The following is a 19,671-nucleotide window of genomic DNA, read 5'->3' as shown; positions in this document are numbered from 1 at the left end:
TCAGAGTACCGTTTTCCCACCATGACCATCTCTTCAGCCTATAGTCACTGGATACGTACGCATATAGAAAGACGAATTTACAAAATCCCATAAATTTAGACTCTTTCACAATGGACTAGTTAAAGGCATCATCCCGCGAATCTGAGGTGGTACGGGTTTCAGGTGGGTTATGCCTATACGGATATACGTCGTAGATTGTGGGGAAGAGAGTGATTCCGTCCATTTCTCCTTTGATCGTGGAAACGGACGAACCCTGAATGCTGTTTCTTACGACGTCCTCAATTGCAGCGGGCCCCCCTTGCGCCGCCCCCGCCTGCGATTTGTCTGAATGGGTTTTCGACGAGTCGCAGGCGGGGCGTGGTGGGGGCGCAAACGTTGCGCATTGTAACGGAACCCGTCATAAAAAACAGCATTCCGGGGTCCGTCCATTTCCATTGACATGGGGAGAAACGGAAGGAATCACCCTCTTCCCCACAATCTACGACCCCGTGTAAGCATAACCCATCTGAAACCCGCACCACCCCAGATTCGTGGAGTGATGCCTTTAAACAACAGTAGTAAACGAAAACTTGATGAGCTAGCGCAGCAAAAGTGATTTCAAATTTCCTCTGGATTCTTTCTTGAAAGAAATTAAACGGAAAAAGAGAAGCGTGTCGACGAGCGGAGAAAACTGATCAACTGACCTTTCTTCTGCGACAGTTCCATTGTAGTTTATCACGCAATTGTTAATTACAATGCTCAGATCTGACAAGTCGTTCATAAAAGAAGAGGTAGATAGACGATCTGTTGACAATGATACATCACGCTGTAGAGATGAGGAAGATTCCATAGAGTATGTCTGTCTTTTGAGTTCAGCAAAGATACCCAAAAAGAACATACACATTGACATTAACGCGAACATTTAGAGGTTTTTTAATAATACTCCACGAACCACTTGATAAATCGACAGTTGGATCCTCGACACGAAATCGTACGCTTACTAACCGCCCATTTGCTACATCCAATGAAAGACGGAACTGAAGAGCAACGTCCAGCAATGAATGTCCTGTGGTTACTTTACGAAGCATTGCTTTGCCACGTGCTAATCGACACGATACTTCTAACTGCCAACTATAAGAGCGAATCTAAGAAATATAGTTAGAAAATCGAATCGAGCAAATACTGCTAACAAACCCATCACGACTACGAAAGGCTTCCACTAGCAATTCATCCACAGTGACATGGATCATACATCCAGGAAGTGCATCGAGTAGAACGAGGTGTCCCCGATTAATATACATTGCGCAGTACTGAAATCCATTCAGAACTTCATTATGAAAAATCACAAGCAAAAATCTACTTTCCTATAGCATTTAACTTAATATAAAAGATACTCTATTTAATTATGAGCTTGATGACCCGCGTGGTGAATAGAAACAATTTCATGAAGGATTACAAGAAAATTGTACTGAATTTTAAGTTTTCCCATAAAGTAATTCTAGGCACTATCTTTGCTGGAATGGGTTCAAAAGAGATTTTCTTAAGTGAAAATAGGAAATCAAGAAAAAAAATATTTTGATGATTGCATTTCTTCCCAATGAAAGAAATAATGCTACTGCACATGTGTAGGTAAACAATATTTTAGTTTCAGCAAAAAAAAAAATTTGTAACATCAGGCGGGGAATAAAACCGTAAGTCTGGTTTTGTATGGCTTCACCAATCCCTGATGAGGACTATATCAGTAAAAGGTAATTGTAACGAAGTAAATACTTAGAAAAACCAGGGCAGTTTTGGGGATAACATATAAGGAAAGACATTAAAAATAACAGAGGTAAAGAATAATGAGGAAAACATGAAAAAAAAACGAAAATGCTAATAACGAAACAGAACGTTAACAGAACCTGAACCATTTGGGCCACTGTTGAAAAGATTGACCGTTTAGTAAGGGATGCATTGGTCGACCTTCTGCCTGTGGTACATGAAGCCTGAGCCAGTGAATGAGCATCGCCTTCTATTCTCACATCGCCAAGCGATAACAGTAACGGCTTACTATAATGAAACCTTCACAATTCTTCAAATGTGAAAATAGTTAGTTACATAAATAACTGCATTTTTCTCAATGATGATATAGTTATGATTTTTTTTTATAGGAAATCAGAAAAAGGAAATATTTCGATGACTGCATTTGTTATCAACGAAAGAAATAATATTACAGCACATGTGTGGGGAAACAAATCTTTAGATCTACCAAAACAAAAAAAAAAATTGTGATACTAAACATGGAAAAGAAAAAAAGTAAGTCTGGTTCTCTATAGATTCACCAATGTCACATGAGAATTATTTCAGTAAAAGGTATGCATGTATGCTCTAGAAATGTCGCCTCATAACGAACTTAGTATTTCTGGTCCTCTCAATCCTACAACAAAATACCTGTGTTAAAGTGTCGTTGGACGGGGGGCACTCAGTGGCGCCCTTCCCGAAGCTCGAACTTACTTTTTTTCTCTTAGTAACTTGAGTTTACATGTCATAGATCCTCTAAGACTATGGATGTTTAGGCCTAAAGGCCCCGATTGATTTGATTATTTACTACGAGAAATAAGGGCACCACTGAGCGTGAACAATAAAAAAGAAAAATACGCATAAGAAACGTACGTAGAGAGGGGAAATTTTGAAATTAAGATCAATACATGAACACTTACCTAACAAGCGATGAAAAAAGGTGTATCTGGCAAATATCAACGTGAACGAGAAGTCCACTAGGCAAATGTAGACGTATATCACTTAATTTACACCATCCGACACCTCCGACTTCCAAAGGACATCGAAAAATTGTTGAGAGCAACCATGACGATACTGCACCAATATATCTGTAATCGTAAGTTGTGCAAATCAAGTGAGGATCGCTTTATAGATAAATTAGATGACTAACCTCAGTAATCCCCACAATGCAAGTAATAAGATGGCTAAAAACAAGAGCATTTCTCATGGTCCTTCAGTTACATCCAAATATCAAGTGCTGCACGGGGACTCTCTACAGTGCATGATAAATCCTTAAATGCAATTGGTCGGCATACTGTATCTGCTGATCAGGCGTAAAATAGGACGTATAAGATGCATTACGTATGACAAACACATTTCGAGAGGGAAAATTCAAAATCTCGAATATCGAATAATTCGAAGACTACTGAAGGCCGAGTTGTTCGAAGTATCGAATGTTCGGGAATGAATGCATAGAAATATGACTGAAGTGTTTGCGAGGGGAGAATTCGAAATCTCTTTGGAAATTTCAGCACGTCGAGAATGCTACAGTACCATGTAGAGATTCCGAGCGGCGACTTTGGAAAGGAATTAGTAATGAAAGTTGGAAGAATAAGTGAATGGTAAGGGAAGTGAGTGAGTAAATAGTAAGGTGGATGATCCAATGATCAGCAATTAAGACCCACATGATAGTAATTCGTCGAAACATAGTGAGAAGGAAGGGAACAGAGTGAGCACTTGGCCGACGATACGGTCGCTTTCGGGGGACGGTAAGGAAGGTCCCGGCGGATTCTCCACGAATGCCTTCGAGACATTACGTGTCCATTGGATATGCATGCGGATACACGAACATACTTCGATGAAACCACTCACCAAGTCGTCCATGGAGACGGAGACAAATGTCTTAGATGCTCTTCTGACCATGGAAACGCAAACAACTACATACTTATAAAGAAGCATAGTCGGGTCAGAACGAAATGAAGCATTGTGCATTTGCGTACGCAGTCGAAACGGCGCGGTGGAGGCAGCAGGTGGGACTGAGGTGGGACCATCGCAAACTACAGCGATGTGAGTGGTGCCAGCAAGGGTCCCACTAGGCTCCTAGCTGCTACGCACCATCGCACCGCCTCGAGAGAAGCCGCGTACGCAATTGCACCGTGCTTCATGTCATTTTGACCCTACTATATACGAAGAAGAATGGCAAGAACGGGAGTGAGTTTTGTTTAGATTCTACCTTCAGGAAGTCTAGACATCTTATCAAATGAACTTTTTTTCTTCCAACAAGACACTGATACACTAGGTTCGTCTAAATAAATTAGGCTACAAAAAAGGTTGGGACTTACAGGATAACGGTAATCCTCATTTCTGTAACTTTTGAAAGCTGGTAGTTAGTGGTGCAGCGTAAGATTAGATGTAAGCAAGGAGAATCAGCTATGTAGATAGCTACGGCGGTTAATCTTTTCGGGATATGCACAATGGCTAATTGCTATGTTGAGGCATGATTGGGGCATTCTAGAAGATTCGCCGGGACCCCTTTTACAGGCACTCGCCGCTTTGATTCAAAAGTAACCGTAACCTCTTATTCTACGCAGGAAATATCACATGTCGGGGTCAACTGCAGTTACAGTCGGCGTAAAACATGTCGTAACGTGACGACGCGACGCGTCTTCGGTGAAGGCGTGGACTGAGCTCTCTCCACAGTATGCAGTAAACTACTCGAACCTCGGTTCTTCTCGCTTTTTATAGTTTCTCACCACTTTTTTTCCCTTGCAAAGAGTACAAGAGTGGAATTAATTAGTCCTAGTAATCTTTTTCATTAGTTTTGTTGTTTGTTTGGCACGTAAGACACCTATGAGGTCCTAATTTGTAGATACTTGATTTTTGTCCTATTTTTTGTGTAATCCAAGTGCGGTCGAGGTAGCTATCAGGATCGAAAGGGGACCCTTGCTAGCAGCACTTATTGTTGCAGATCACGGTGTTCCCAACTAGAACGGAACTGCTAACTCCACCGCTCCGAGTGCAACTGCACCAAGCTACCAGCTTTGAACCGAGTGTAAACACCTCCGAAAAGTCACTGGAAGAGATGGAACGGAATTTATGGGTCGTTAGTGAAAGGTCTACGCGTTCACAGTTTGTAGTGACCCTTCGGCCTTAGCGAGCAACTCGATTTTCAGTTACCTGGTCCTTAGAAGCTGGTAGACATCCTATTTGGATCTTCAATCGTCTTCAGGATCAGCTCTCAAATTGTAGAAGTAATAAGCAGTTTTCGAGGATTACCGAGGCCCTAACCGAGGCCCAAGGTCTAAGGTTTTAGGAAATTCTGCAACAGGCAAAATGGAAGGAGGCAAAATTCTGCAACATTGTCTGTGGACCAGTCAAAGTCATCTCTCAAAAGTTACATGAGCTGTTGTTTAAAGGCGTCACCCCACGAATCTGAGGTGGTGCAGATTTCAGGTGGAGTATTCGTATACGGGATGGGAGACTATGGAGAGGGGGGTGATTCCGTCCATTTCTTCCTAATTGCCGTAAAAAAACGGCCTGGAACATGCGGCGCCGCGCAAGGCCGGCGCGCTCCAATCGAACTCCCTGTAGAAAATAGTGCGCCAGAACGCCTGAATCCATATCTTCCAGGCCGTTTTTTACGGCAATTAGGAAGAAATGGACGGAATCCTCCCCCCCCCCCTCTCCATAGTCTCCCATCCCGTATACGAATACTCCACCTGAAATCTGCACCACCTCAGATTCGTGGAGTGATGCCTTTAATGAAAAATGGCTTTTAGGAAGAAAAGATTCAGTTGGTCACTCAGTAATGACACTTAAAGATTGGGATTATCATCGCTTGCTAAAAACACACAGGGCTTGGGTTTTTAGTAATTGGAAATGGTATTAAGAGGGAGTCCGTGTGCTTTTCAATTAACCTAGTGTAGGTGCCATTTGGATTCAATTTTTAAAATTCTTTTTTTTAGCATTACTCTACCGCTTCCAACGCAGCCGTTCGCTGCATTCCATTCAGAGAAGATTCCGCACCGGTCATATTATAACTTCTCTAAAGGCAGCATACCACGAATCTGAGGTGGTGCAGATTTCAGGTGGAGCATCCGTATGCGGGGTCGTAGATAATGGAGAGCGGAGTGGTTCCGCTCATCTCTCCCTGAATTACTGCAAGCAGCCGGCCCCTGAATGCTGTTTTATAGGATGCCTTCTATTGCAGCGGGCCACCTTTGCACGCGTAGCGTCCCTTGCTGCCTATCGTGGCTGTCCGAATTGATTTTCGACGAATCGCAGAGCGAAGGCGGCGCAAGGGGTGGAGTGTTGCAATAGATGGCGTCGTACAAAACATCGCTCTGCAGTGACGCAGGCAGAGATGAGCGGAACTACCCCCGTCTCCATAATCTACGACTCCGCATACGGATACTCCACCTGAAATCCGCACCACCTCAGATTCGTGGAATGCTGCCTTTAATTTGATTCAAAAATCTTATGCAGCATCCATATCGTGGTTCCTTGTACGTGAACGTTCGCGAACTGTTGTGGATAGTAGTGGAGGATATATCATTGAATAAAATGTTGATAGTGCTTTCGTGTGAATTTCTAAAATTGGCGTGAAAAGTCGCATTTCTATCCGAATATCCTAGTAGAAAGAGAAGAATCACTTTGTGAATGACAAACATGTTTCTGGATTATTTTACAAGGAGGTAAAATTAAAGAATTTCTTTATTACAACTGCTTACATCGGCACATTCTAAGAGGATAGAAAATGGGTTTTTTTGCATCCATGTATCCATTTGTCATTTCTTCATTCATTTGCCCTTGAGGTAACACAAGCTTTTCCTACATTCTGCAGGTTGGTAGATACAATCGCTGTCTTTCTCACATGCCATTGGCCTGGAAGAAAAAAATTGAAACGATCATCAAATATGTTCTTCACCTGTGAAGAGACTTGCAAAGCTTACTTTCTATCATAAACACAATAGAACTTTGCTTGATAGGGTTTCACTTTATTCAAAAGTCTCATCCAGCATCCGTATCGTGTTGCAAACGGGTAAATCATCTAAAACCATTTCCATGTAAGTGAGAATGTTTTCCTCAAGCAGTATTCAGAAATATGACCTGCTGTACAGCTGTCTGGTTCTTCAGGAACGTATCCAGTACCATCATAAGATCCCCTGGATAATCTCTAAATAGGTTTGAATGAATTTTATAGAAATAATTATTTTTCAATGAATTTCGTAGAAATAGAGCATTTCTTTTTTTGTTGTATGTGTAGGGATATAGGGACTGACAGCAAACGAATGTAGGTATTGCGAAGAACATCAAAAAATTCCTGATTCTTTACGTCCCGTATTTTTTTCTTATTTTCTTTATTTTTTAGTGATTCGTGTGCGAAAAATCTGCAATTCATTAGAACCAAATCTCTTACTGATAAGAATCAAAATCCTTCTTTTTCTATGGCACAATTAAGTCCACTAGACGTATTAGATTCATCCGGCGCTGATTTGAGTGTTTTGGTCCAAAACTAGTACCCGTTCTCTTTGTTGGAACAAGTTACGGTAGCTCTATTTCTAGAAGAAATCCGAAAAAAAAGAGATCAGAATGAGACTTTCAAAATCTGTGTGGTTCTACAAACGCACACGAAAAAATAAAGGGGGACAAAATTAAATCCTCGCTTTGCAGTGGATTAGTTGAAAAAAAGGAAAAAAAGCTCATTCGCTAAGAGATACAACAACGTTTTGCATTAGTGAACACTTTTTCCTTACACAGTGATAGATCCATGTGATATGCCAATAGCATGACTCCGGAGATGTGAAAGTAATTAAAGACATCACTCCACGAATCTGAGATCCCGATCTCAGATTTTTCTCAATCTGAGATGAGGAGATCGGCCCGGAAGATACGGCTTCAGGCGTTCTGGCGCACTATTTTCTGCAGGGAGTTCAACTGGAGCGCGCCAGCTTTGTCCAGACGGCGCATCTTCCGGGCTGTTTTTTACGTCAATTAAGAAGAAATGGACGGAATCACCTTTGTCTCCATGATTTACTATCCCTTAAAGAATACTTCGCCTGAAATCTGCACCACCTCAGATTCGTGGGGTGATACCTTTAAAGAAGGTTGCGAAAACTTTGCATGTGTTTTCAGGGTAAGAGGTCCGCTGTGGCCTCACGACCGATGGTTCGAAGTTACCCTACTGCCAAGCCTTTTATCTCTCCGAGGTCGATAAACTGAGTTGTTTGTTTGGGAGGATAAAAATACTGTCTTTATTATCGTCTGACCCCAGAAGCAATTGTATAGGCCAACACCCCTTCCAAAAAAAACCCCCCAACGATTACGAGTTACAGTAAAACGCGTTGGTGCACGCCAAGCGGATTGATGCGCCAGTGACTTTATCCTTTTATTCTTTTATTTGTCAGGACTAAATTTTGGAAGTTTGTTTGAAATTAGCGCTCAAATTTGCTCTCGAATGGTATTTTCGAAAACAGAGTTTTGTTCGGAGACGGGTTTTTTTCTCGGCACAAGTTGGTAGCGATAAAGCATTGTCTAACTATATCTTTACAAAAATGAATAGTGAACATGGTGAACGCTAACATACCCTTCGAACGAGATTATCCCACGTCCTTCTTTTGGCGTTTGCTGGTATTTGGCAAAACTGAAAGCTTCCAGTTCCATTTTGGGATCATACTTCTGAATAATGGCAGTCGCTTTTTTTTAAGTAAAAATAACGTTTTGTTATTCGAATTAGGATTTCACTTCATATATTGCACAAAAGCAGAGAAAATCCTTCGACTTCGACTCTTCCAATCTTCCTTGCAAATTTATTATCCTTTCAAGGATACGGGGAATCAAAACCTTTTAATGAAGTAGTCTGTGGAGCATCTATTTGCGCCCTTGCCTGAACGTCGGTTTAAATTCCCGTACGAAAAAAATTGTTGCCTTAGCTGTGGTAGTGGGCATTTCAGCAGCAGCTGAGGATTTTAATCGGGCTCATTGATTATGGAGAGTTTGATAGGAATCGAAAAATAAAAATAATCATTGTCCCTACCAGCGCATACAGCTGTCCTCCCATGCCAAGTTTTGCTCCCTTGTATTTCTTGCCGAGAGCAGCATTTCGGCGAACTTGTAAATGGAAGAAATCAATAACTCTTCGCTCTTCGACAAGATTCAACCTTGGATATTCGTCAATTTCTGAAATAATGAGCCGTTCTCATCTCATGAACAGTAGCGCTCTTTGCTTTGAAGAGAATTATTACCTTTGTCTGCACCGGAGCTGAGGTGGCCAAGAACGGCTACCTGGAAGTTATTTGATGCAAAAAATATGGATTAAATGAGGTAAAAATGTAAGACTCAGATCACGAACTGCAACCAGAAGAACGTGGAGGGAACTCATGCGGTTAGGCGCGGTTTGTTGATGATTTGGAGCTGATTGAGTGGATTGTGATTGTGCTGTTGCGATCCAAGGATTTTATATGGTTACTTTGCACAAAAACTTGTTCTACATAATGTATTGTTAGCAATCCACTCAAAGAAGTGGAAAAGTATCGATATTCCTTCATTCTATGCAGACAAATATGTAAATATAAAATATACCAAAAGTGTAAACACACACAATTCGTCAGTTTCCCCCGCAGTTTAAAAAAGAGGAAAAAAGATGACAAGAATGTCCATGAAATCCAATGGAATCTATCAGACAAGCAGTACTCAATGCATGTATTCAATGGATTTTTATTTCTGCAAATTTTCGGCAGTCTGGACTTCGGGGAAAACGAGCAGCTAAGTACACGGAAGAAAATCTGATGCATATGACGAAATTTCGTTTCTGCTGACAGAAGTATCGGAAAACCATATTTTGGTACTCAATATGCCTCATAGGAAGGAATTAGTGCCAAAAAAGCTTCCCAATCAAACTTTTTTCACCACCTTCCTTTTATCCTATTGTCTCACGTGTTGTTTCTCATGTTTTACTTGTTGTTTTTGTTTTTCTTTCATAACTGGTCGTTTTACCTTTACCTGCCAAGGATTTGATTCAAGAGATTTCTGGAGCGAGTGCGCTTAAGCGCTCTTAATTTCATAGAAACAATTCAACAGATAGTCTAAGACAATAAATTTCTTCAGGCTACCTCTAGAAGGAAAAGATTGTAATCCGTGATACTTAATTTAAAAAAAAAAATCATGAGATGTGGGGACGTATCCACGGTAAAGTCGAGTAATCGGATGATTCCTGTACATGGTTTATTTTTGAGTACAATCTAACTGTATAATAAGTGTACTATAAACGGAAGCTTATTTAAAATAGTTTTATCATTATACACTTCTTTATTTCATTATAGTATGATTTTTGAGATATATTCCGAACAAAGATCTCGGTGTTCGAAAATACATTACGTCAGCCTTGAAATTTATCTTTCATTACGACGCGAAAACCCAGGAGAAGCATACATACTGCTGCGGTTCAACCGGATTCAACAATAGGAATAAGTCTTCGACAATACGACAACGATAAGAACATAGCAGGTGGGAGGGAACGCATGTCAAAGAGAAGAAAGCGCATGCATTGCGGCAGCGTTGCGTGCTGCTCAGGTTGAAAGTGGCTGGTGGCGACTATGCGCTCGTCCAGTATCAATGACTATCGCTCACTGTCGTTATGGGAGAAGTCGACGCATTTAGGGGTTTAGAAAGACCCTGGACATATTTCTGGTTATAGTTGAGGTGCCAATAGCTTTTCGATACACGAAAAACTCGCTTAGGGTAGATTTTTTTGGTGTGGTCTTTTTCGCCTCTGAAGAGAATCCTCTCAGTTCTCCTTCTTCTGTCTTCCTCGAAAATAAACTGTGCTGTATCGAATGGAAATGCAAATTCATCACGACTATTCAGCAAAATGAGCTATGAACTACCGACGAAACCCTTTAATGATTCAGGTGATAAAATAAATCTCTTGTACTTTTTATTGTTCTATTTCCACGAAATGTTATGATGATTTAGCTTGAATTTATGAATTTTATGCAAATATTTTACTTTAATGTATGAACTTCTACGCTTCCGTATGGAATTCTGCAATTGCACGAAAGTATGTGTTTGATGGCCTTCCACAACGGGTTACCGAATCGTAGTATGTATGACTGTGGGTGTAGAACTGCGATGGACAGCGGAGGCACTTCCTTTGGAACCGTGCCCCGAGCTGCAAAGTAGCTCGACATTCTTTCACAGTTTCTGATTTTTCCGCTTTCTTGGGAAAAAATCGGAAACTTAACTAGGAGTAAATCATTGTCGAGATTCCCCATTGCCTATTTGTAAGAAACTACAAAAACGATGAGATTAATGTTTATTTTGATGAAATAAGTTAAGAATCACATGAAACCGTAACAATGTAAAAAATGTATTGATGCAATTGAAAGGTAATTAACATAATTACTCTTGGAATGTACAAGTAATTTACAGCATTTCCGCAATTTTGTTAATTTGTTTGTCATCGAAATACAATTTGGTTACCTAATACGAAGTCCAAGTAAACAAACATCTATCTTGTATGTGGGCTGCATGAATCTTTAAAAGCAACAGTTTTTCTTCCCTTTTTACTTGTAATAGTATGTCGGGTATACTGTCACGTTATGTAATTAACAACTTATTTGATTAACGCAAACACCTGTTTGTTGTTTTTGTAATTTTTCACGGAAGCATCAGTTATACTCAAGCAGATCTAATTTGATCCAAACTCATGGATTACTCATTGTCCTGTGTTTGTGTGCTCTTCGTATTTAGGCACGTGCACACACCCTGGCTGATCTCTTTGATTCATGGTGCGGATATGTCTCCGCAACTTTGTAGCTCCAACAAAGAAGTTTCCAGAGCAATCGTTAGTTTGAAATTGAAATTTTTCTCAAGAATTGGAATTCTTACACGAAAATCATATTTCGCAATGGAGGATTTGTGAACAAATCCAGTGAAATAATCAATACGAAATCAAAACAAATTAAGTTTCCTTGTAATTACCCATAACCATGATATTTTACAAAACAGGCATTTTACATAATTTTTTTTCAATCATAATGCAGTTCAAACTAATAGAACAAGATCATTTTTCGTATCTAAAAGAGCGAGAGCGAGAGGAATTTCCTATTTTCGATATGGCACTGATATAATCCACTAAACCCCGTTTCTATAATACAGGTGCTTCGGATCTTTTTCTTCTGATGGGCGGGGCTACCGTATCCACGCCATCTTGTCCGTTGCGCTATTGGCCAGGTGAAAGGGGAGGCCCCGCCCCGAACAATCGTCGCTGTTGCTGATTTCGAGGGGAAACAGTCATTCTTGTTGTGCACTATTGATGAAAATAGAGTGGATAGGGATTTTCCTTTTATGACAGGTGTTCCTAATAGTTGGAGAAGGACGTTATCATTGCAACGCAAAATACGTATTATCAAGGAAGAGTGAAAATATCTTTGAAAAGTTCGACTTTCAACGATATGAAAATATCTTTGTTTACCGGTCAGTTTCTGGACGACTAAACTGAAGAAAATTGTGCCAAAACAGTTAAAAGAGATGGTGCAGGGCACTATGCTTTCTTTCTCGTTTTTTGTTCTGTGCAGGCGCAGAATGAGTCACAGTCGCATTTCCACACGGTGCTACTTTGTCCACATGTTTTCTAAATGACTTTGTTTTTATTTCCGCTCACTTTCCGTACAGACGCAGAATGAATTGTTGTCGCTTTTTTTTATCTAACCGATAAAATAGTTGCATTCTTTCAATAACTCTCGCTATAGCATGAATTAATCATTTTCTCATTTGTTCATTGCTCTGTCTGCAATCTTTACGATGAGACATTTTCATCTTAGTCATATCTCCAGAAGACAGACAAAATTAAATTCTTGGAAGCGTATATATACTCCACATGATTGTTCACATTTGGTTCGCAACAGCCCACGAATAAAGCTTCAAGCAAGGAACGACGACGACTAAATAGCGACCACGCGACTGAAACTGTGATCTTCACGCACGACGACTACATCGGCTTCAACAATAACCGCCAAGTGTCCCTTTCTACCGCAGCCGTCAGCGACATCAGCAGCCACCGCCAAGTATACATTCTACACCAAAACCGCTACCCACGTAGCCTATCATCATCAGAAACACGTATCCGCCGTCAATCACGACTGCCCAGTCCCCGCTTCCAGAAAGGCCCAACAGATACATGCCTTCATCATCAACTACCCCGAGTACCCGTCAGCACGTCCCACGCCAGCACTCACAAAGCGATCTTCAACGACTCCAGTGCACTTCATCGCCTCTACAAAGACTGTGAAAGATGAATGACTCACCGACCATACGTCGCCAAATCGGAAAACTCTCAAAACAACTGCCGAGACATATTGGAGCAGTCTACGACGTCCTCACTGATTACGAGCTGACAATCGACAATGTGCAACTCAACCATGTCGACTCCAATGACCTCCCAATGTTGCGCAAGGATTGCGTAAATTCGCTAAATTAGTTCTAGCCTGGTATAGCTGATGAGCAGATTCGCCCGATCGAATCTGCTCATCAGCTATACCAGGCTAGAACAACTTCATCGGAACTGGATATCACTCATTGCTGCAAACAAAGAAGAGGAAAAAAAAAGATTCTCTCAATACATCTACAAATATGGAGACTACCGCACCACGCTACAAGATGCAGTACCAGTCCTTGAGAAAATGGACACCGCTCTCGATGCAATCGAAGAAGAGTTCGAGAAACGCTGACTTCCGCTATAAGGTTTCATCCCCACCACTCCGGCTACATCAGAAGCTTCCTCCCTCGACTCACAGAGCACGAAAGCGAGACAACAGAACGACATCTCAACACCAGTCACTCTGCAAAATGAACAAGTGGCATCTCCACATCATCCTAGACCCGACATGATCGACCAGTCCTCGCGAAATCTTTGCAATTTCGTCGATGCATCTCTTCTCAGCAAGGTGGATCTTCCAATGTTCAGCGGTTCGATTCTTGAGTTCCTAGAATTCTGGGAACGTTTTTCCACCTTGATCGGGAATAAACCGCACATCGATGACGCAACCAAGTTTTCCCTGCTGAAATCTTCACTCAAGGGAAAAGCACTCCACTGCATCCAAGGCCTCCCGATTACATCCGCCAACTACCACATTGCGGTGGACATTCTCAAAACGTACTTCGACGATCGAGTAACAACCCGACATGTGTTGTTCTCCAAATTAGCGAGTCTCCCACCGTGTGACCCAACAGGAAAAGAGCTACAGGTACTTTACAACCAAATGTATGCTCTAATACGACAATTTTGCACTTATGAAGACGGCAGCAAGGAATATGGTCTTGGAGCTATTCTCCTAAACAAACTACCGTGCCATGTGAGAAGCCGGATCTGCGACAAAACCAACAACCAAACCAATCTTACACCAACGGCACTCATCCGTCTTCTCACGGATATTGTCAGGAAAGAATCCACGTTGCGTGAAATGGAGTCCCAGGAACCCGACTCTACAAGCAGGTACACGTACCACGTCATTCATAATCAAACGCTAATGATCCGTTCAAAGAAGGTCCTGCTATCCGTCCGTCAGAAAAGATGCAATTTCTGGTCGAAGATGAATCACAACTCTTTCAACTGCCAGACATACAAGACGGCATCAGAAAGAATCCAGGTCGCCAGAAACAACCGCATTTGCTTCAACTGCTTGTCTGGAAATCATCTAACGAAGGATTGCACCTCGAAGAAAACGTGCTCTCATTGCTCAAAACGACATCATACGTCACTCTGCTTGAGATATTCTCAGAGATCGCTCGCCTCAACGCCAATGGCGACGCAGATAGTTCACGTAGCTAACCGTAGCGAACACCCTAACCAAACTGAGAAGAACCGATTTCATCGACCATCACAGCGACAACATCACGAACAACAGGATCACATACACTTCTCGGAACAACCTTCACTCCCATCCAACCTTGCGGAACCAGCCACTACCCTTCACACCACTCAGCTACCACACGAAACAGTTAAACCTCCACTAATGTGTGCTGACGTCGTACTCTTCAACCCAAACAACGAAAATAAGGAAGTTCACGTCACGGCTCTATTGGACACGGGAGCATCTCAATCCTACATCACAAACGATCTGATCGAACAACTCCAACTACAACCTTCGAACTCACAACGAACAACAATGTTTACGTTCGGAACGGAAAAACCGATGTCAATGCCACTGACCACGAAATCGGCATCCGCTGCACGGACAACACCACACATCTCCTCCATGTCCAAGCACTACCTATACTGACCAAGGGTATAAAGTACGCTTCGATCCTCGAGTAAGAAGTAAACAACTAATACCTCGCCAACAAAATCGCCACGCTGAAACTTCTCATAGGTACGGATTACCTTTGAGACCTTGTTTTTCACGATCGGTTAGCATATCCTATCTACCGAATGGATATCGCATCTTCGAAACGCGCATCGGCAAAATCGTGGCCGACAACACCTTCCGGCTCAACACCTTGAATGACGTCGTCTACACCTTCTCCACTTCAATGACCAATCCCGCTCGCCACTCCGACCTGGTAGAACTCGTAGAATGCTTCTGGTCACATGAATCTTTAGGAATAGTCGACAATCCCAATCAATCCGATGACGACAAGTGCTTGGAAGACTTTAACAACTCAATCAAGTACAATAAGCAAGAGCGCCAATATTCGGTAAAACTTCCATTCAAAGACCAGCTAAAGAGAGGAATAATAGAAGAAATCGATGAAGACCAATCCGCCAACATTAGTCATTACCTCGCTCACCACGGTGTCATCAGCGGGTCGAAAAAACACACGAAGGTACGCTGTGTTTCCGATGGTTCAGCAAAAAGGAAAGAAGGAATGAGCATCAACGAGATACTCCATAAAGGACCAACATTATTACCGGACCTACTCGGAGTCCTTCTTCGAACAAGAACAATGCCAATAATGGTCTCCAGCGAAATTGAAAAAGCCTTCTTGACGGTAGAACTCCAAGAACAGAGCCGAAACTGCACTAGTTTTTTCTGGTTGCGAGATCCTACAAAACCAGCAGGTCGAATATAGTCGTCTACAGATTTCGTCGTGTTCTCTTCGGCCTCATACGTTCCCTGTTCCTCCTTGCTGCAACCATCCATTACCACCTTGCCAGTACAGGGACGTCACTTACAAGAAAGATACTACGGAACATCTACATCGACAACGTATTTTACGGAATATCATCTGTAGACGAAGGAAAACAATACTACAAAGATTCGAAACAACTTTTCCAGGACGCAGGAATGAATATCAGAGACTATGTCAGCAACAATCAGGAACTGAACAGATTCATGGAAGAACAAGAAAATTCCAAAGTTGACGAACAATGCAAAATCTTAGGCGTGACGTGGAAAACTACTACGGACGAATTCAAAATACACTTACCAAGATGTATAACAGAAACAACATGGACAAAAAGGAGAGTGCTACAAAAGGTAGCAAGCACTTACGATCCCTTCGGTTGGATTTCAGCAGTCGTACTCGTGGGAAAAATTTCCATCCAAAAATTGTGGACACAAAATATCAGTTGGGATGAATCACTACCGCAACACCTGCTTGAGGAATGGACACAAATCATCGAGTCGTGGACCTTGTCTTCGGTGACCTTTCCACGTTCACTAATACAAGACAACGCGCCCAATGCAAAGTACGACATCCACGTCTTTACCGATGCGTCACAGTCCGCATACTCCGCCTCTTCTTACTTACTGGAAAAGATCAATGGTCATCCTGAACGAGCAATGCTATTGGTTTCGAAATCACGACTGGCTTCGAAGAAGCCTTTAATGACTATACCAAAACTGGAGCTTTCACGACTGCTCATCCGTGCCAATCTGCTCCGCTATCTGAAACTCCACTTGGACATCCCAATGGACCGATCTTTCCTATGGTCAGACAGCAGAGTCGCACTCTCATGGACACAGTCAGATAAACATCTTCCCATATTTATACGTAACCGCGAACAATTCGAGAAAAGGCTCAAGATGCAATCTTCCGTCACATACCAGGCTCACAAAACCCTGCAGACGTCGCAAGCCGGGGATGCACAATAGACGAACTGATTTCCAACAATCTCCGGTGGAATGGACCCAGTTTCCTCCTCGGAGAAGAAAACACGTGGCCAAACGAGAAGATTGGCTCAGATGCCGAAGAACACTCTGCACCCGCTGTATGCTGTACTACACAACAAGAGCCAGGAATTGAACAGACCCAAATGACATCAGTAATGGAATCTGAAAGATTCAGCAAGTGGACCTATATCCTGAGGACACTCGCCACGATCCTCACCTTCATTACCAGACTTTCGACAAAGGCCACTCAACACTTCGGAACTACGAAGAATGCCTTACGATCCAAGGCAGAAATAATTCTATTCCGAATGGCTCAAATCGAAGACCCACCCTGTAGTGATCTGCAACGTCAACTTACACTCTTCAAGTGCGGACGGACACACTTGTTCAGAGTTCGAACAAGAATCCATGAGTCTGCACTACCTCCGGAGACAAAAGAACCTATTCTACTCCCACAAAGCAACATCACCGAGCTATTTATCCTACACGTCCACGAGCTGAATCACCATTGTGGAACAGAACAAACATTAATCGAGCTCCGAAAATCAGTATGGATACCCAAAGGAAGGTCAACAGTGAAACGCGTCATCAACAACCGCTGCTTCCTTTGCAGACGAAATAATGCGAAACCATTCAAGCTACCGGACTTCCCTCCACATCCAGATTATCGCGTCAACAAACCCAACCATCCCTTCGAAAACTGCGGAATTGACGTCATGGGACCAATAAAGTACAAATCCAAACATGGAGAGACCAAAAAATGCTGGATCCTACTAATAATCTGTCTAAACTGCCGTGCCATCATAGTCGACATTATACGCAGTCTCTCATCACATACATTCCTCCACTGTCTAAGACGCTTCATTGCCACGAACGGGTGCCCGAAAAGAATAATCTGCGACAACGCCCCCGCATTCAAGACCTTCGCACAAGCACAATCGGATGAACCCATGAACGAGAAAAGACCAGAAGACTTACTGGACTACTGCGCAACCAAGAAAATCCAATTCAAGTTTATACCTGCGTTCAGTCCGTGGCAAGGAGGAGTTTATGAATGAATGACAGGCATTTTCAAGTCCGCCTTCATGCAAGCCACAAGAAATCGGACACTTCTAATGGACGATTTACATACACCAGCAAAGGAATCGGAAGCCATTTGCAACTCAAGACCTCTTACATACGTGAACGACCAAGAAGACTTCTTACCTTTACGTCCAGTTGATTTCATACGTCCCACAGTTCGCCTATCTTCTCCCCGCCTGCTCAATGAAGACAATGAATGGAAGTCACAATACACAACGAAAGACAATCTGATCAAAGACTGGAGGTTCGGACTCCAACTTCTCGAGACCTTTTGGAACAGGTGGCAAGTCGAATACCTGACATCTTTACGCGAGCGACAACAAATTTCTCACCCCTATCCACGGATCCATCACAACGACAAGCCAGCAAATGGAGAGTACGTTCTCATCCAAGACGACAACAATAAGAGAGGCATGTGGAAAATAGGACAAATATGTGGATCATCCGACGGATATCAGCGTTCAGTTCAAATTCGACTGCCTTCACGACTGATAATAACAAGGCCCATCAACCTTGTCAGCCGCTTCGAAATCACTTCAAATTCAACTACTCAAGAACACACTTCAACTGTGCCCACGAATACTCAGAACGAATCAACGGAAAGAAGATTCCCATCCCCAACCCATCATATGGTCACTCGGCCCAAAGCTCGACGACAACAACTGAGCCTACCCTTATTCATTTCGATCATGACAGCTCTCCCACAGTGCATCATTACGGCCAGCTCTCGTTGTCCTGAAGAACTAACACTTGACAAGAAAATCATTTACGCAACTCCGTGTGTGACAAAGGGAATAGCTGTAGCAGTGTATTCAAAGGCAGATCTGCTGGTTTCCAATTACATGCCCACACGGCGAAACTCGAGCTTCCTTCCACCCATCAAAGAATCTACAACTCTGCGAACGAAAATGCGAATGCCCAAAATGGTCACAATTCTGCTCACACTACAACAACTCTCGCACACAGGAATCAAAGGCGTCGAACATCCCATCTGAGTTTCTTCATTTTACTCCTGACGAGGTCTGCTCCTTCGAGCAATCAACCAAGTGCAGCCAGAAAAAGAAAATTGGAACGTTTAACCAAATCAAACTCTACGATGGCACATTGCTTATGGTATCCCGGCTTCAAGTTTCTGAGGACTATCTGAACTCCGACGACTTCATATGCATCGATTTGGACGGAAGGCTAGTCCCTGCAACACATCCCTACCGAGGAACAAAGCGAAAAGCAGCAATGCAATGACGGTGCCGATAAGTTCTGTATGTATGACACACCAGTCGCGCTGTATGACTTCAGCAATACGAGATCCTCGGACATGCTGATCCCTATCAAAGCATGGGGAACGACCATGAGAGAATTCTATCCTCACAACACGGACGCTCACGCTGAGGCTGTTTTCATCTCAGCCAAATGCTCAAAAGGAGGTGTGGAAATAGGATCAGATCGAGAAATCGATAAGATAGAAGCATGCATAAGCTCTTACTGCGTCTTTGCAACCCACCTCTCGAATACCGCACTGTTCTTCCCGACAGAGCTAGTAGTTATTAAGTACACCATCAAAATCACAGCATGGCAAAATGGACTACACGTTCATCACTCCTCTCTAACTTGTCCCTCGCATCCAATATGCGAAGTTCTCCACTGCAGCCTCTGCATAGAGAAAATCTACAATACTCGATGTTGGACAAACCTTGACATCTTGTTGATCACATCAATATACATCATCTTATTATCATGC

General features: G+C 42.5%; 8 protein-coding genes across 12 annotated transcripts in view; 6 read left to right on the top strand and 2 right to left on the bottom strand.

Annotated features, from left to right (window-relative positions):
• Positions 1–9,118, bottom strand: part of RB195_004619 (uncharacterized protein) — a gene marked incomplete at both ends in the record, with an annotated part of 29,352 nt that extends 20,234 nt beyond the window's left edge. Inside the window, 13 exons of one of the 3 annotated variants that reach the window (XM_064182542.1) lie at positions 684–805; positions 981–1,110; positions 1,174–1,289; positions 1,881–2,028; positions 2,679–2,846; positions 2,909–2,942; positions 6,572–6,621; positions 6,690–6,787; positions 6,847–6,913; positions 8,324–8,415; positions 8,774–8,916; positions 8,982–9,021; positions 9,089–9,118. In XM_064182542.1, the coding sequence (XP_064033807.1) occupies positions 684–805; positions 981–1,110; positions 1,174–1,289; positions 1,881–2,028; positions 2,679–2,846; positions 2,909–2,942; positions 6,572–6,621; positions 6,690–6,787; positions 6,847–6,913; positions 8,324–8,415; positions 8,774–8,916; positions 8,982–9,021; positions 9,089–9,118 (1,238 nt within the window). Of the gene's footprint in view, positions 1–683; positions 806–931; positions 1,111–1,173; positions 1,290–1,880; positions 2,029–2,678; positions 2,847–2,908; positions 2,959–6,536; positions 6,622–6,689; positions 6,788–6,846; positions 6,914–8,323; positions 8,416–8,773; positions 8,917–8,981; positions 9,022–9,088 lie in introns of those variants that run through there. The other 2 variants (XM_064182540.1, XM_064182541.1) reach the window with 2 other exon arrangements.
• A 4,117-nt stretch (positions 9,119–13,235) lies between these two features.
• Positions 13,236–13,466, top strand: RB195_004618 (uncharacterized protein; the record flags this gene model as incomplete). The annotated part of the gene is made up of 1 exon (XM_064182539.1): positions 13,236–13,466. The coding sequence occupies one exon, from the start codon at positions 13,236–13,238 to the stop codon at positions 13,464–13,466; it is 231 nt and encodes a 76-aa protein (XP_064033806.1).
• RB195_004617 (uncharacterized protein) lies at positions 13,369–15,017 on the top strand (the record flags this gene model as incomplete). Of its 2 annotated transcripts, XM_064182538.1 has the most annotated exons (2): positions 13,369–13,479; positions 13,533–15,017. In XM_064182538.1, the coding sequence occupies 2 exons, from the start codon at positions 13,369–13,371 to the stop codon at positions 15,015–15,017; spliced, it is 1,596 nt and encodes a 531-aa protein (XP_064033804.1). The 2 variants fall into 2 exon arrangements, with proteins under 2 accessions (XP_064033804.1, XP_064033805.1); XM_064182537.1 differs by lacking the exon at positions 13,369–13,479 and having other exon boundaries at positions 13,623–15,017.
• Positions 15,018–15,267: 250 nt separating this feature from the next.
• Positions 15,268–15,807, top strand: RB195_004616 (uncharacterized protein; the record flags this gene model as incomplete). The annotated part of the gene is made up of 1 exon (XM_064182536.1): positions 15,268–15,807. The coding sequence occupies one exon, from the start codon at positions 15,268–15,270 to the stop codon at positions 15,805–15,807; it is 540 nt and encodes a 179-aa protein (XP_064033803.1).
• Positions 15,808–16,022: 215 nt separating this feature from the next.
• On the top strand, positions 16,023–16,832 carry RB195_004615 (uncharacterized protein; the record flags this gene model as incomplete). Its single annotated transcript, XM_064182535.1, has 1 exon — positions 16,023–16,832. The coding sequence occupies one exon, from the start codon at positions 16,023–16,025 to the stop codon at positions 16,830–16,832; it is 810 nt and encodes a 269-aa protein (XP_064033802.1).
• Positions 16,833–16,993: 161 nt separating this feature from the next.
• On the top strand, positions 16,994–17,908 carry RB195_004614 (uncharacterized protein; the record flags this gene model as incomplete). 2 transcript variants are annotated; one of them, XM_064182534.1, is made up of 1 exon in its annotated part: positions 16,994–17,908. In XM_064182534.1, one exon carries the CDS (start codon positions 16,994–16,996, stop codon positions 17,906–17,908), a length of 915 nt encoding a protein of 304 aa, XP_064033801.1. The 2 variants fall into 2 exon arrangements, with proteins under 2 accessions (XP_064033801.1, XP_013302432.2); XM_013446978.2 differs by having other exon boundaries at positions 17,006–17,908.
• Positions 17,909–17,935: 27 nt separating this feature from the next.
• RB195_004613 (uncharacterized protein) lies at positions 17,936–18,928 on the top strand (the record flags this gene model as incomplete). Its single annotated transcript, XM_064182533.1, has 1 exon — positions 17,936–18,928. The coding sequence occupies one exon, from the start codon at positions 17,936–17,938 to the stop codon at positions 18,926–18,928; it is 993 nt and encodes a 330-aa protein (XP_064033800.1).
• A 567-nt stretch (positions 18,929–19,495) lies between these two features.
• RB195_004612 (uncharacterized protein) overlaps positions 19,496–19,671 on the bottom strand; it is a gene marked incomplete at both ends in the record, with an annotated part of 1,839 nt that continues 1,663 nt past the window's right edge. Inside the window, one exon of the mRNA XM_064182532.1 lies at positions 19,496–19,583. Within this exon, the coding sequence (XP_064033799.1) occupies positions 19,496–19,583 (88 nt within the window). The remainder of the gene's footprint in view (positions 19,584–19,671) is intronic.

Source organism: Necator americanus, chromosome I, assembly GCF_031761385.1.
Source record: "Necator americanus strain Aroian chromosome I, whole genome shotgun sequence".
NCBI classification, from domain to species: Eukaryota; Metazoa; Nematoda; class Chromadorea; order Rhabditida; family Ancylostomatidae; genus Necator; species Necator americanus.
Note: the sequence above shows the minus strand (reverse complement) of the source record. Positions and strands in the feature narration are given on the sequence as shown.